This window comes from Fundulus heteroclitus, chromosome 12 (assembly GCF_011125445.2).
Source record: "Fundulus heteroclitus isolate FHET01 chromosome 12, MU-UCD_Fhet_4.1, whole genome shotgun sequence".
Taxonomy (NCBI): Eukaryota; Metazoa; Chordata; class Actinopteri; order Cyprinodontiformes; family Fundulidae; genus Fundulus; species Fundulus heteroclitus.
Window position 1 is genome coordinate 47,714,523 of NC_046372.1, and position 13,972 is coordinate 47,728,494.

The following is a 13,972-nucleotide window of genomic DNA, read 5'->3' on the forward strand; positions in this document are numbered from 1 at the left end:
CTCCATCCTAACTGAGACACAGATCTGTTTAAAATGTATGAATGAGAAAGACGTTGCACAATACCTTCATCCCTAATTTATCTTTATCCTCCGGAACCAAGCAGGGGATTAAAATGAACTGACATGGACTTCTAGTACTGTTGTCATTTGTCTCATTTTGTTAAAGACCTAAACATAAAGTTAAAAAAATAAGTTGTAACATTTTTGTTTTGCTTTTTAACAACTGTTTTGTGAAAATGATACCATTTTGTTCGAATAGATATGTCCACATTGGCAATCCTGAAAAGATTCTAAAAATGATTACTGACATATAATTGAAACCTGAAGGGGCAGCGGATGACTATCTTCTTTCTCAGGAAAAACATGGTTGAGTGTTAGACAGGAAGTGTGACATTCAAGTTTTACCTGATTTCTGGCTTTCATCCTGCAGGACATTTTACCCAGGTGGTGTGGAAAAGCAGCAAAGAGCTTGGTGTGGGCCTAGCAACTGATGGTCGTACTGTCTTTGTGGTTGGGCAATACCGAGAAGCAGGGAACGTCACCAACCCAGGTTACTACGAGAAAAATGTCCTTCCAAAAGGTAATACATTAGCAGCATTTGAACATTTTACATTCCTTCCAAGGACACTGTTTTACTCTCTAAACAGAAAAGAAGAATCTGTGCTTTCCAGCTACCTGAGGATGAGGCTTATTAAGGGTTCTATGTTACTATGAGAGGCTGTTTAGGCAACACACTATGCTTGTTTTTGCCTACTCCATCAGATTGTCTCACACACACCACCAGTCTCTTTCACACACCATCACACTATGTAGAAATATACAGTAAGAGATAAACTAGAGCAATCCAGCATGGACACAGTTGTGGGGAGTAGCTGGCAGTCTCAACACAACAGAGAGAATAGTTAACTATTTATACATAAGTACCAAGAGGAAGGAATTTATTCCACCATCCAGGCTCAAAACTGGACAGACAGACACATTTTCTTTCAAACTTGGTTTCATTCTTTTTCTGACTTTATCGACAGACAAAAATGGCATGTAAGTGCAGTCTTTTTCCAAGGATTTTTTTTAACACTAAACTTTGAACTGTAATATTTCAGGAAACAAAGCTATAGATGCCCGTTGTGGAGAAAACAAGGATGATGACTTGAGCAAACCTGGAAACCAACCAAAGACTGGTAAAACACAGCACACCCACAAACCTCCATCCTAACTGAGACAAAGATCTATTTAAAATGTATGCATGAGAAAGGAGTTGCACAATAACTTTACCCCTAATCTACTCTTATGCTCCAGAAGGAACCTAGTGTTACATATTATATGAAACTACTGGTTGCTGAAGCTGTTGAAAGCAGTTACTTGGACAAAAACAGATGATTCATAGACATTGTGGCCATCAGAGAAGTTACATACTTAGATTTGGAAAAAGGGGACCGATTGAAGGAAAACGGGTCAATTTTCCCGGGGACAGCATGCTTACCTAGATAGTCTTGGACTATCAGAAAACACCCAAGTGATGACACATAATTCCACTGATGTCATGTGATGAGGGTACTGCCACCTGCATGGGAGCGTACCTATATTCTATCAAATACCGATGTAGCCTTCATTTGGGGCTCCCTTCCTCATTTCATTTATCCTGTGGCAAATCTGTCTTAAGCATCAGTACTGATCTGTACCATTTCTCTGGCTTGTTTAGATTAAACGTGTTAAAGAATAGTTTCTGTTTCAAGATTAATTTGCTATAACACAAACTTGGGATTAAAACTAACTGACATGGTATTTTACTACTTTTATCATTTTTCCCATTTTGTGGAAGCCCTAAACATAAAGTTAAAAAGATACTTAGGTTTTAACATTTTTGCTTTGCTCTTCAACAATTGTTTTCTGAAAATTAAACCATTTTTTAGAAGAAATATTTCCAAACTGATAAAGCTAAAAAGATTCTGAAATGATTAGACAGACAGACTGACTTTTATTGAAACTCATTTTTTTCTGTTTCAGACTCTATCAACAAACAAAATACGCTGGGTAAGTGCAGTCTTTCTCAATGATTTTTAACACCAAACCTTAGAATGTGCATTGTGACTCGTCTCGTTTGTATCACCAATGTTTCATGTTATTGGCTTTAGCACAGTAACCTGTTTCCAGTGAGTTTAATGTTCAGGACTGGGTTTTTGTTTTCTATTTCAGATGCCAGCTTTAAGAAAGAGTTCCTGGAAACCCACAATGCCTACAGGGCATTGCACCATGCTCCACCACTGGAATACAATGACGAACTGAATGAAGCAGCACAGAAATGGGCTGATCATTGTCTGAAAAAGATGACCCTGGGACACAGTAAGACTGATGATGGAGAAAATGTCTTCTACTCCCAAAGCACCAGAATTGTGAAACCAACAGGTGCCTTATCCTTTTACATAACACCATAGTTTACTAGCTTTGATTTCAAAGCAATGCATCATAGTCACAGTTCTATAAAATAAAGACATAAAAGGATACATTTTTGTCTGCTCTGTGTTTGGTCACTAAAATAAGAAGCTATACAATGTAATCCAACTTTATTTATAAAGCACTTAAAACAAACAGAGGCCAAAGTTCTGTATAAATGAATCTAGAGTCTCCATAAGCCATTTAGCAGTCATTGGTGTTCCATTTTGGTTTCTTACATTGTTTTGTTTTTCAACCGTTTATGCTCTAATGTTTAGGAAAAGAAGCTGTAGATGCCTGGTACGGAGAAATCAAGGATTATGACTTCAGTAAACCTCAACACCAACCAAGGACTGGTAAAACACAGCACACTCAGAAACCTCCATCCTAACTGAGACACAGATCTGTTTAAAATGTATAAATGAGAAAGACGTTGCACAATACCTTCATCCCTAATTTATCTTTATCCTCCGGAACCAAGCAGGGGATTAAAATGAACTGACATGGACTTCTAGTACTGTTGTCATTTGTCTTATTTTGTTAAAGACCTAAACATAAAGTTAAAAAAATAAGTTCTAACATTTTTGTTTTGCTTTTTAACAACTGTTTTGTGAAAATGATACCATTTTGTTCGAATAGATATGTCCACATTGGCAATCCTGAAAAGATTCTAAAAATGATTACTGACATATAATTGAAACCTGAAGGGGCAGCGGATGACTATCTTCTTTCTCAGGAAAAACATGGTTGAATGTTAGACAGGAAGTGTGACATTCAGGTTTTACCTGATTTCTGGCTTTCATCCTGCAGGACATTTTACCCAGGTGGTGTGGAAAAGCAGCAAAGAGCTTGGTGTGGGCCTAGCAACTGATGGTCGTACTGTCTTTGTGGTTGGGCAATACCGAGAAGCAGGGAACGTCACCAACCCAGGTTACTATGAGAAAAATGTCCTTCCAAAAGGTAATACATTAGCAGCATTTGAACATTTTACATTCCTTCCAAAGACACTGTTTTACTCTCTAAACAGAAAAGAAGAATCTGTGCTTTCCAGCTACCTGAGGATGAGGCTTATTAAGGGTTCTATGTTACTATGAGAGGCTGTTTAGGCAACACACTATGCTTGTTTTTGCCTACTCCATCAGATTGTCTCACACACACCACCTCATTATGCAGATTTTGAAACACCTTGACGGTGCAGCTTGAACACATCTTCAGTGAAGGACACAGGGTCATAGGGTGTTTTGGGTCTAGTTTTCCCCAAGGATTCAAAAAGAACTTGATATTTGAAGGCTCACATCACAGAGTAAATCAGATACAGACATGTCACAGGATATTGCCATTGCAATGTTTTTAAGGAACTGTTTACTTATTTGATCCACTCATTTTACTTGGTTTAATCTCAGGCACATGCAGTGGCGTGCTGGGATAATTTTCTTCTTGGGAGTTTCAAATTCAACCCACCCACACACCCGAGATAATTTATCTAAAATGTCAATTGTGTGCTGTCTCTTGACTTTATGATATGGTTTATGTATAAAGGACTAATCTAAAATGGCATCAAAATCACACCAAGTAACTAGTACTTAATTAAGTACATTTTTTGCAAGTAATTTCTACCAGAGAGAAAGCACACAAACATACATAGATCTCAGCACTAACTACAGTTAGTGCATTGGTGAACACAAAGCCTTCAATTGTGAACACAGGCTTACCTACCAGTCTCAGAAGTAATTGCTCGCTCCCTAACTTCTATTTCCACTGTAGGTGTGATTTGAATAGGACTTTGATGATGATGCTCGGATGCGACAAAAATAATGCAATTACAGAATCTATACAATGAATCACAACATGAATAATTTCTGCATGCACATTTAACTTGTGCAAACAATTTCACCTACCACTGTCAGAAGTACTTGTTCCCTCCATAACATCAGTTTCATATGTAGGTCTCATTTCAATAGGACTTTGATGCTGCTGCTCGGATGCTACAAAAATAATGCAATGATTAATGGTCTGCTGGTTAGCAGGCATCTATACATTGATCACAATATGAATAATCACTGATCCATACACATTTAAACTGTATGCAGTTACCTTGTGCATACAATTTCACCTACCACTAGAAGTACATAAACCCTTCCTAACATCTGTTTCATCTGTGGTGGTGGTACTAGAAGGTTTGATTTTATTTGGAGTTTGATACTGCTCAGGTGCTACAAAAAGTCATGCAACTGATAGGTTGTTTGATTAATTACTTTCATTCAATAAACTATGTTTGATTCTCGTAACCTGCATTAGTAGTCCCAATCCTGCAAGTAAATTATTAGTAGGTTACTTTATAATCTAAATCCTGCTCTCTTAACTATACTGATTTTTTTTTTTTTTTTTTTTCAAAATTATAGTTATATCTTAAAACACAACAGTAAATTATGTAAATATCACTTTGTCAATTCAGAGCGGAGTCTAGAGTTGCCTGGTTGCCAGGCTCATGAAAGCCCGGGGCTCAGTGCCAACACATCCTTATCTGTCTGCAATTTTAAAGCGTTTCCTTGTTTCCTGATTCATGCTTTACCAGTATTCCCTGTCTTGTTGCAGATTAAAAACTGTACAGGTTGCTGCCAGCAGAGGGAGAACTGCCTCCAGTGTTGTGGAGACAGAGCTGAGAAAGAAGTGTTCTGCACACTTGGACTGATGGGAAAGGAGGGTCTTTTTGAACTGTTACATATTAAATGGTCTTATTGAATGGTGTGTTAAATATTAAATTGTGATCTGGGAAAAATGAACAAAACAACAGCTTATAATCAAAAATGTCATTAAAATGTTGTGTTTTTAACCTTTATTTAACTTAGACTTAGACAACTTTATTTGTCATTTTGTATGTACAGAGTGAGAACAGAACGAAATTGTGTTTGCATACAGCTTGAAAATTACAGTAAATTACAGGATAAAGTGCAGCAGTGATTTAACAAACTGGGATAAAGTTAACCTTTTCAATGGAGTCCAGAGGCAGCAACAAATAAAAACACAAAAGGCACAAAGTTAAAAGAAAACAAAAAACTGTGAAAAACATGTTATTGAATCAGCCTTGAAAGTGTTTATTTTTGAATTAAAAGCACTCATTGAGATAAGTTCAGTTAATTTCAACATTTTCTGTTGAAATTAACCTAAATTAACTAACCTATCTTCTTCAAAACATGTAAGCAGCTATACTCAGGGAGAAGATGGCTCCACTCTACCCTGGTTAAATCAAGGTCAACGCTTGTGTGTTTTCTGTGTGAGACTGTAAATGTTTGGGTTTGAGATGATTGTATTACATTTGCTCTGGTCAGCCGGTATAGCAGTGTGAGAAGGAGGTAGGTGGGATTCGGAGGAAAGCAGAGCTGAGGGTGTGTGATTAGTTTGTCTCTCTCTCTCTGTCTTTGCTCTGATTCTCAATTTCTCAACTTATTCTTGGAACTTGATGGAATCACTGTTTCATTTTATTCAATAGGTAACTGGGGAATCAGTTATCTTTCCCACAACAGTGAACAACAGCCTTCTTCCCAAATTCAGTCCGAGCAAAAGGAATCAAAAGAAGCAGCAAATTGTTAGGGCAAAAGTTACATGAGTCAACATTTCTCTGTGCAATTACAATACAGATATAGGCCGGCAGAAGTCCAATTGTTGATATTTTGGGAATTGTTGATGTTTTGCAGTATGCAATGAACCTCAGAGAAGAGAGATAGACGGGGTCAAGAATCCTAAGACATTGTGACAAAGCAATCATATACGAACAATCTCCATAGTCCAATACTAAAAAAAATAAAAGTGCTTTCCCTTGTTTAGGAAGGCAGTTACTTCTGCAGAAGTTAAAGATTTCTGCAATGAAATGAGATGAGAAAACCAACATATCAGTACAAAAAAATTAACTGAGGCAACTGTCATTGGTCAAACATAAGATTATTATCTCCCAGTGACTAAGCTTCTCTCCACACAGTGAGAGAGGTTCCCTTAAACTCTGTGGTACAAGAGAATAGCTATAAATGGTGCTGTGGTTGATGGTCATACATACATGAAACAAAACAAAGAAACAACTCTGTTGTCCTTCTTAAAGATGGAAGCATTTTTTCACTGTCACACTTGATTGAGACAAGTGATTAGTGTTAATATGCCAGAAGAAAATATTGCAATTGCACAATGCAGAAGTTGGCCAGACGTTCTCTAATCAGAACTGAACTGAGCTTTATAACAACCATCCACTTTCCCACAGGCTTTCACAAAGCTATAAATGCAACTCGATAGTTAGACCACGTATGTTCACTGTCCAGCTCCATTGTATCAGATACTAAACACTCATTACTGTAAATGATAGAAACAATTAGCTCATGTTGGGTTTCTAAGCTTATAATGACACTTTCTCAACGCTTATCAAAGTAACAAATAACATTACATGTCAGTTAAGAAAATTTACGGTTGTTGTTATCCAAAGCATTGTGCAAATCCTGTTATCAATGTTTATGTATTATGGTGAAAATTAAAAAGAACAGTTGTTTAGTGGTACAAGCATCACTTTAATAAAATCGGGTTATGTGAAAAGACAACCAAGTATTGACATTCATTATAAAAGATAATGTGCAATTATGTAATGTGTTGATATGTGCTAAATTAAAAGTATTTCTCCAATAACATTGGAATAATTAGTCTTTTATGAAAATGTTTGTAAAATACTTGGTAAAAAATACTAATGTGCTGCTGTTTGTATATTCATGTATTTATTTAATACGTAGTTATATCATCTGATCTGGTTGTAGTCTATGTATGCCTTAAATTTGTGACACCACAAGTATTTTATGTTTCTTGCAGTTGTTTAGTTTCACTGATGATTGACCAGTCTTATAATTTTGATATTTCTACTAAGGCAAGGCAAGGCAAATTTATTTGTATAGCACAATTCAGTACAGAGACAATGCAAAGTGCTTTACATGATTAAAATACAGGAAAATAAAACAGAATATAAGCAAGTAGGAATAAAATGTAGAAACAAAAAAAGAACATCAATAAACAGTTGGACTAAAAAAGTTTAACTAATGCTGTTTCAGTAGAACAGTTTAACTAGAACCTTTCCAGATCCTTTTAAGACATTAGTCCTTTAATCCTGGAAATGTTCTTCAGGTGATAGAAATCTAAGGATATTGTTTGTGCCCTGCGACAGACTGGCGACCTGTCCAGGGTGTACCCCGCCTCTCGCCCAGTGAACGCTGGAGACAGGCACCAGCAACCCCCCGCGACCCCATGAGGGATTAAGCGGGTCAGAAAATGGATGGATGGATGGATGGATGGATGGATGGATGGATGGATGGATGGATGGATGGATGGATGGATGGATGGGTGGATGGATATTGTTTGTGAAATTACTGTCATATATTGAATATGAATAAAAGATTACCTTATTTACAGCCCAGTGGCACCACCTTGTGGACAGCTACAGCTTCGGGAAGAATATCCTCATATTTAATGCATTGTGTTCTATCTCTGAGATCTACTAAAAAATAAAAGATGTCCGACTGTCAAAGATTCATGGTCTACAGCGTTGAATCCTTTTGACAAATCTATGAAAAGAGCTGCACAGCAATGTCTCTTGTCAAGATCAACAATCATGTCGTTAGCCACCTTCAGCGCAGCTGTTGTGGTACTATGCATCTTTCTAAAACCTGAAAAGATGAGATGATGTTATTGTGATATAAAACCTCTTTTACTTGGTAACTTATAAGCGATTCTAAAAAAAAATCCTGCTCTGAAAGATTAGATATTGACCTATGATTGGTTAAAATTGCTGTATCACCACCTGTTTAAAATGGAAAAACAAAGGCTGATTTCCATTTTCCACAGTAAGGTTAAAAAGGATTGCCAGGGCTGTCAGGGTTTGTTTACTGAAGAACTCAGGAAGCGCACACAGGACTAAAGTTTAAGAGTTTTTATTAAAGGAAGTGAGCTGGATGCCGGATGATGAAGACCGGGGGTTCAGGACAGCAGAAGGTCAGGGATGTAGGTGATGGCAGGAGCTGACGGGCCGGAGCGAGAGTCCTTAATAACTGGGTGGTCAGGGAAGCTTAGTGCTGCTCGTCTAGCAGACCTCGTAGCACTACAGGCACAGATCAGAGTATCTCCAGGGCGGCTACTCAGGTTAGCAGTTTCTTGGAGACACCAGGGCACAGAGCAGAGCTTCTCCAGGGCGGCTAGTCAGGTTAGCAGTTCTCTGGAGACACTGGGGCACAGAGCAGAGCTTCTCCAGGAACAAACAGCAGAGAACAGAGTTTTTAGAGAGACTGGCAGGACTAACCTTAAACAAGAGAGCAAACAAATCTTCCAAGGCAAGAGAAAAAAATACGACTACCCGACCAAGACAAAACAAAGAGAAGCAAACAAAAGGGGTTTCTAACAACCCATGGCAGGCAAAACAAAGAGCGTCTACAGGGTTCCAACACCAGAGGACAAAAACTGGCAGGACAGGCAAAACAGGCGTACGACAACGCCAGAGGGAAGAGCAGGCGTACGACAACGCCAGAGGGAAAGAACAGGCGTACGACAATGCCAGAGGGAAAGAACAGGCGTACGACATGCCAGAGGGAAAGAACAGGCGTACAACAATGCCAGAGGGAAAGAACAGGCGTACAACAATGCCAGAGGGAAAGAACAGGCGTACGACAACGCCAGAGGGAAAGAACGGGCGCATGACTGCGCCAAAGGGAAGGAATGGACGCACGACAGCGCCAAAGGGAAGGAACAGGCGCACGACAGCGCCTAAGGGAAGGAACGGGCGCACGACAGCGCCAAAAGGAAAGGAACGGGCGCACAACAGCGCGAAAGGGAAGGAACGGGCGCACGACAACGCCAGAGGGAAAGAACAGGCGTACGACACGCAGAGGGAAAGAACAGGCGTACGACATGCCAGAGGGAAAGAACAGGCGTACGACAACGCCAGAGGGAAAGAACGGGCGCATGACTGCGCCAAAGGGAAGGAATGGACTGCCAACAGTGCCAAAGGGAAGGAACGGACGCACGACAGCGCCAAAGGGAAGGAACAGGCGCACGACAGCGCCAAAGGGCAGGCGTACGTCGGGACGTGAGGGAAACCGGCAAACCTAACAATATAGGTACCTGAAGGCGTCTAAACACGCAGAGAAAACTAAATCTAAATGCCAGGAATCTAAACACCAGGGAGCCAAGAAATCTAAATACTAGGTGACGACGGCGTCTAACACGCCGGAAAACATGAATTCTGAACAGGAGTCAGAGGGCGTCCTAACACGCCAAGAAACACAAAATCTAAACAGGGGTCAGAGGGCGTCCTAACACGCCGAGAAACATGAAATCTAAACAGGGGTCAGAGGGCGTCCTAACACGCCGGGAAACACAAATTCTAAACAGGGGTCAGAGGGCGTCCCAACACGCCGGGAAACACGAAACCTAAATACCAGGGAACTAAGGGCATCAACACGCCAAAAACACAGGCATCTAAATACTAGAGAACGAAGGACGTCAAAACATGCCAGGGACTAAGGACTAAGGAGCTAGGGGGGCCAAAACAAAACTGAGGAAGCACTGGGACCTAAGGAGTGCTGGAACCTAAAAGCGCTGGGACTTAAAGAGCGCTGGGACAAAATAAGGAGTGCTGGAACCTAAAAGCGCTGGGACTTAAAGAGCGCTGGGACAAAATAAGGATCTAAACACAAAACCGGGAAAACCAGGCAAGAACTAAACTATAAGCAAAACCAGAAAACTAGGGCAGGGATAACAATAGAAAAACCAAAGCCAAAACTAGAAAATCAAAACCAAAACAAAGAAACTAGGGCAAGAACAGGTAAACCAATGTAACACTAGATAACTAAAGCTAGAAAAAGAATACAAAGCAAAACCTGGAGAACCAAGGTAAAAAAAAAAAATAGGATTCTAAAGCAAAACTGAAATAATCAAAGCAAAAACCGGAAGACTAAAGGCAAACCTAGAACACCAGAACAGAGCTAGAAAAACAAAGCAAAATAGAAACTCAAGTACTCTAAGGAAAACAAAGAACCCCCTAAATAACTCTAAACCCCAAAAAATCGTAAGCAAACCAAAACTGAAATCGAGCCCAAAAAATAACAGAAGGCACTGGCCTTAAGGGCGCAGGCAAAAGACGGCTTCTAAGCCACAAAGAGTCCTCGAGGAGGTCTTCCTGGTTGAGGCAGACAGCGGAGCAACAACGGCCCCGACGAGGCAGAATCAGACGGCCCAGATGCCGCAGTCGGCGGGTCCGGCCGAACAGAAAAGTCAAAGGCGGGTACCATGGTGGACCGCCCCGACGAGGCAGAGTCAAGCGGCCCAGAGCCCGCAATCTGCGGCTCCGGTTGAACAGGAAAGTCAAAGGCGGGTGCCGTGATGGACGGCCCCGACGAGGCACGGTCAGATGGCCCGGAGACCACAGACAGCGGCTCCAGCTGAACATGTCAGTCAGAGGCGGGCGCCGTGGTGGACGGCCCCGACGAGGCAAGGTCAGATGGCCCAGAGACCGCAGTCGGTGGCTTCGGCTAAACAGGTCAGTCAGAGGCGGGCGCCGTGGTGGACGGCCCCGACGAGGCAAGGTCAGATGGCCCGGAGACCGCAGTCGGTGGCTCCGGCTAAACCAGTCAGTCAGAGGAGCTGCTGGGCTATGGGTTTTGGTGTCCTCCTGGTCCCCTTCTTGAGACTTGGACGGAGGCACGCCCTCCTGGTCCCCTTCTTGAGGTTTGGATGGAGGCAAGTCGTCCTGGACCCCTTCTTGAGGCTTGGACGGAGGCAGGTCCTGCGGGACCCCCTCGTGGGACTTGGACGGAGGCAGGTCCTCCTGGACCTCCTCTTGAGGCTTGGACAAGGGTGAAGCTATTCTCTCGGCGACTTCCGGCGGAAGCTGAAGCGGAAACGCGTCCTTGACGGACCCTTCGCGCTGCCGTATCCGGCGTCTTCGCCAGGAGGGGCCAGATGGGGAATCCGGGGCTGTCTTAGGTGTAGCAGCTGGCCAGCAGGGCAGAAGGTCATCTCGGTCACCGTAGTAAAAGTCCCTCAGCTGGTACTCCTTCATGTGTGGGGCTCTTGTGGAGGGGATGGCGAGCCTCACTCGAGGGACCAGCTGACAATCACGGAGTTGGTGACCGAGAAAACGAGTTACCGGGTAGCTAGCTTCTTTGTGGTCCGATTCTGCCGTAACAATGCTTGAGGAAATCACCAGGGGCGGAGTCGGTGGCGCGGCAACCTGGCCTGAAGCCTTCTTGAGCCACGTCCTCTTCCAGAAACGCTCGCACTCCTCCAGCTGCTTCAGGATCTCCGGGTCGTCAACTCAAGATGGGGTTGTGTTGTGGTTTGAGAGGGCGGCGCTTTGTGACGATGGGCCTGGGTCCGCGATTACGATTGGTTGAGAGGAAGCAGTGACTGCAGCATCAACTAATATAATAGGCCAACAGGAAGGAAGGAAAACTGTCTCTAAAACCAACTTTTATCGACCCTTTTTCCCCTATTGTGCCGCAAGTCTTTCGATTGATATATATTGTTATTAAATTATCGTCCAGCCCTATTTTATATGCTGCTGTCATCCTTGGGAGACATTTACAATTTATTCCAGCAATTATTGAGTTAATAAAGCAACACGCATCAGTCTGATAAACACAAAACAAATAAATCAGACTTTTTTTAAATTACGCAACAACTCTGTAAATAGGGAAGCTTAAAAGTATAATGTTCTCACCTCAAACAATCTACAAACGTACTTTTGAAGAACAGCAGCAGAAAAGGGAGTGTTTAACTTACCACTGTGATCTCTGCGCTGTCTCGAATCAAGCTGCGGCCGCGGTGCATTCTGGGAAAGTTCAGTCTGAGGAACGCATGCGCGGCTCCTATCTTCGCACTCTGTGCTCGATTAACCAGCCTTCAAAACCGTGACGTCAGACCACTGTTGTGAATTTGTATTCTCAAAGAAAAAATCTGTATTGTCAAGCAGCTGCTGCTGTTTGTGTTCATGAAGAGTAAAGCATAAATTTAAACTTGAAATTTGTATTTATTAGTTATTGAAGTTGTAACTATTTATAACTATTTGTAACTATATATGTTGTATCTTTTGCATGAGATTTCAATTATTATGAGTTTACAAATGTTTGTTATGCACAACTTCTGACTAATATGCACACATCTGTCCTTTTATGTACAAGTCTATTTTGAAAGTGATCTTACCTCATACTATGACAAGGACACTGAGGGTATCTCCGGAATTCAGTAGCGCATATTACAATGAGTCAAGGCCACAATACTATTTTCCAAACTACCATAATTTCTATAAACATAAACTGCAGTTATATTATCTTACTTTGCGTGACCTCTTTACTCATACTTACTTATTTTGATTTTAAACCTTTTGTTCATTTGTGTGCACCTCATGGATGTTACCTGCTTTGACTAGCAGTGATTTCATCAGGGGCAAAATTGAGTGTCAATATGGCCAAATAAAGATCAAAAAACAAAATTTATTGAAATAGAATGTAAAGAAAGTGTTGTTTTTATTCTAGTTAAATTCAATGTGAAACATTAGCAATAATAATATTTGTCTTCATAATTCATAAATATTGCTTAATTGAAAAGAAAAATAACCTGATAGTTAAATGTAGAAATACATGAAATGGGAGCAGGATGGGATTAAATGGCAAAGCCTGGGAATAAAAAAAGGAGTAAAAAAAATTTACAAATGTTTCCTGGTCTGTATGTTTTTAGTTCCCCCCAGATAAAATAACTCAGATGATACGATTGAAGAATCTCAGAGAAGATTGCATGTTCTCAGGAAAGTGTTCTAGCTCTTCTAGATGCTATACCCTTTAAAGTATTAACGCATGCAGTCCTCATAGGTACTCAGCTGTTTGCGACACAGTACCTGCACTTGAAGCTTCCTGGGCTCAGAAATGAAGCTCTTAGCCACTCCATACACCAAGAAAAGTTAATGTTTAGATGCTTCAGTCGTGGTCTTTACCGCCATCAGTCCATTATGTGACGCACAAAAACATGAAAAGAACAACCGAAGTCAACAAAGCTGAGGTGGGTTTGGTCCCATGTGTTGTGGTTTTTATTTTCTACCGGAACCTGCACAAAATATTGAATGTTCATACACACCCTCCAATAGGATTGTTAAGATCAAAGGATGCTTCTAAAATGTTGAGCTCATTTGCTTTCTTGTGGTAATTGTGTTTTATGCTTTGTGTTCTTTTTCACTTTGTAATTTTAGCATCTTTTATTCATTGGTATGTCCTAGTGGCTTCTACAGCAGCAGAAAAGGCTTCCTGAACATGAAGCTCTGTATTCGTTCTGTGAACTGTGCGTTAGATCTTAAAGCTGCTTTTGATACGATCAGTCATCGTCCCTTTATAAAGGCTGTAGGGATTAAGGTAACAAAAGTAATGTAAACGGTATTAATGTTCCTTTGAAAAAGTATTGAACCCTTTCTCTATTTTAACTAGTCCGTGAATTTGATACTTCAAGGCTGGACTACTGTAATTTTTTACTATGAGAA

The 13,972-nt window shown here is 41.0% G+C and overlaps 1 protein-coding gene across 2 annotated transcripts in view; it reads left to right on the forward strand.

Annotated features, from left to right (window-relative positions):
• Positions 1–5,253, forward strand: part of glipr2 (GLI pathogenesis-related 2) — a 58,498-nt gene extending 53,245 nt beyond the window's left edge. For both annotated transcript variants that reach the window (XM_036144701.1, XM_036144700.1), the window contains 7 exons: positions 431–580; positions 1,101–1,178; positions 2,005–2,031; positions 2,194–2,403; positions 2,709–2,786; positions 3,241–3,390; positions 5,026–5,253. In XM_036144701.1, the coding sequence (XP_036000594.1) occupies positions 431–580; positions 1,101–1,178; positions 2,005–2,031; positions 2,194–2,403; positions 2,709–2,786; positions 3,241–3,390; positions 5,026–5,030 (698 nt within the window). In that variant the 3' untranslated portion in view covers positions 5,031–5,253. The remainder of the gene's footprint in view (positions 1–430; positions 581–1,100; positions 1,179–2,004; positions 2,032–2,193; positions 2,404–2,708; positions 2,787–3,240; positions 3,391–5,025) is intronic.
• The last annotated feature ends 8,719 nt before the right edge of the window (positions 5,254–13,972 follow it).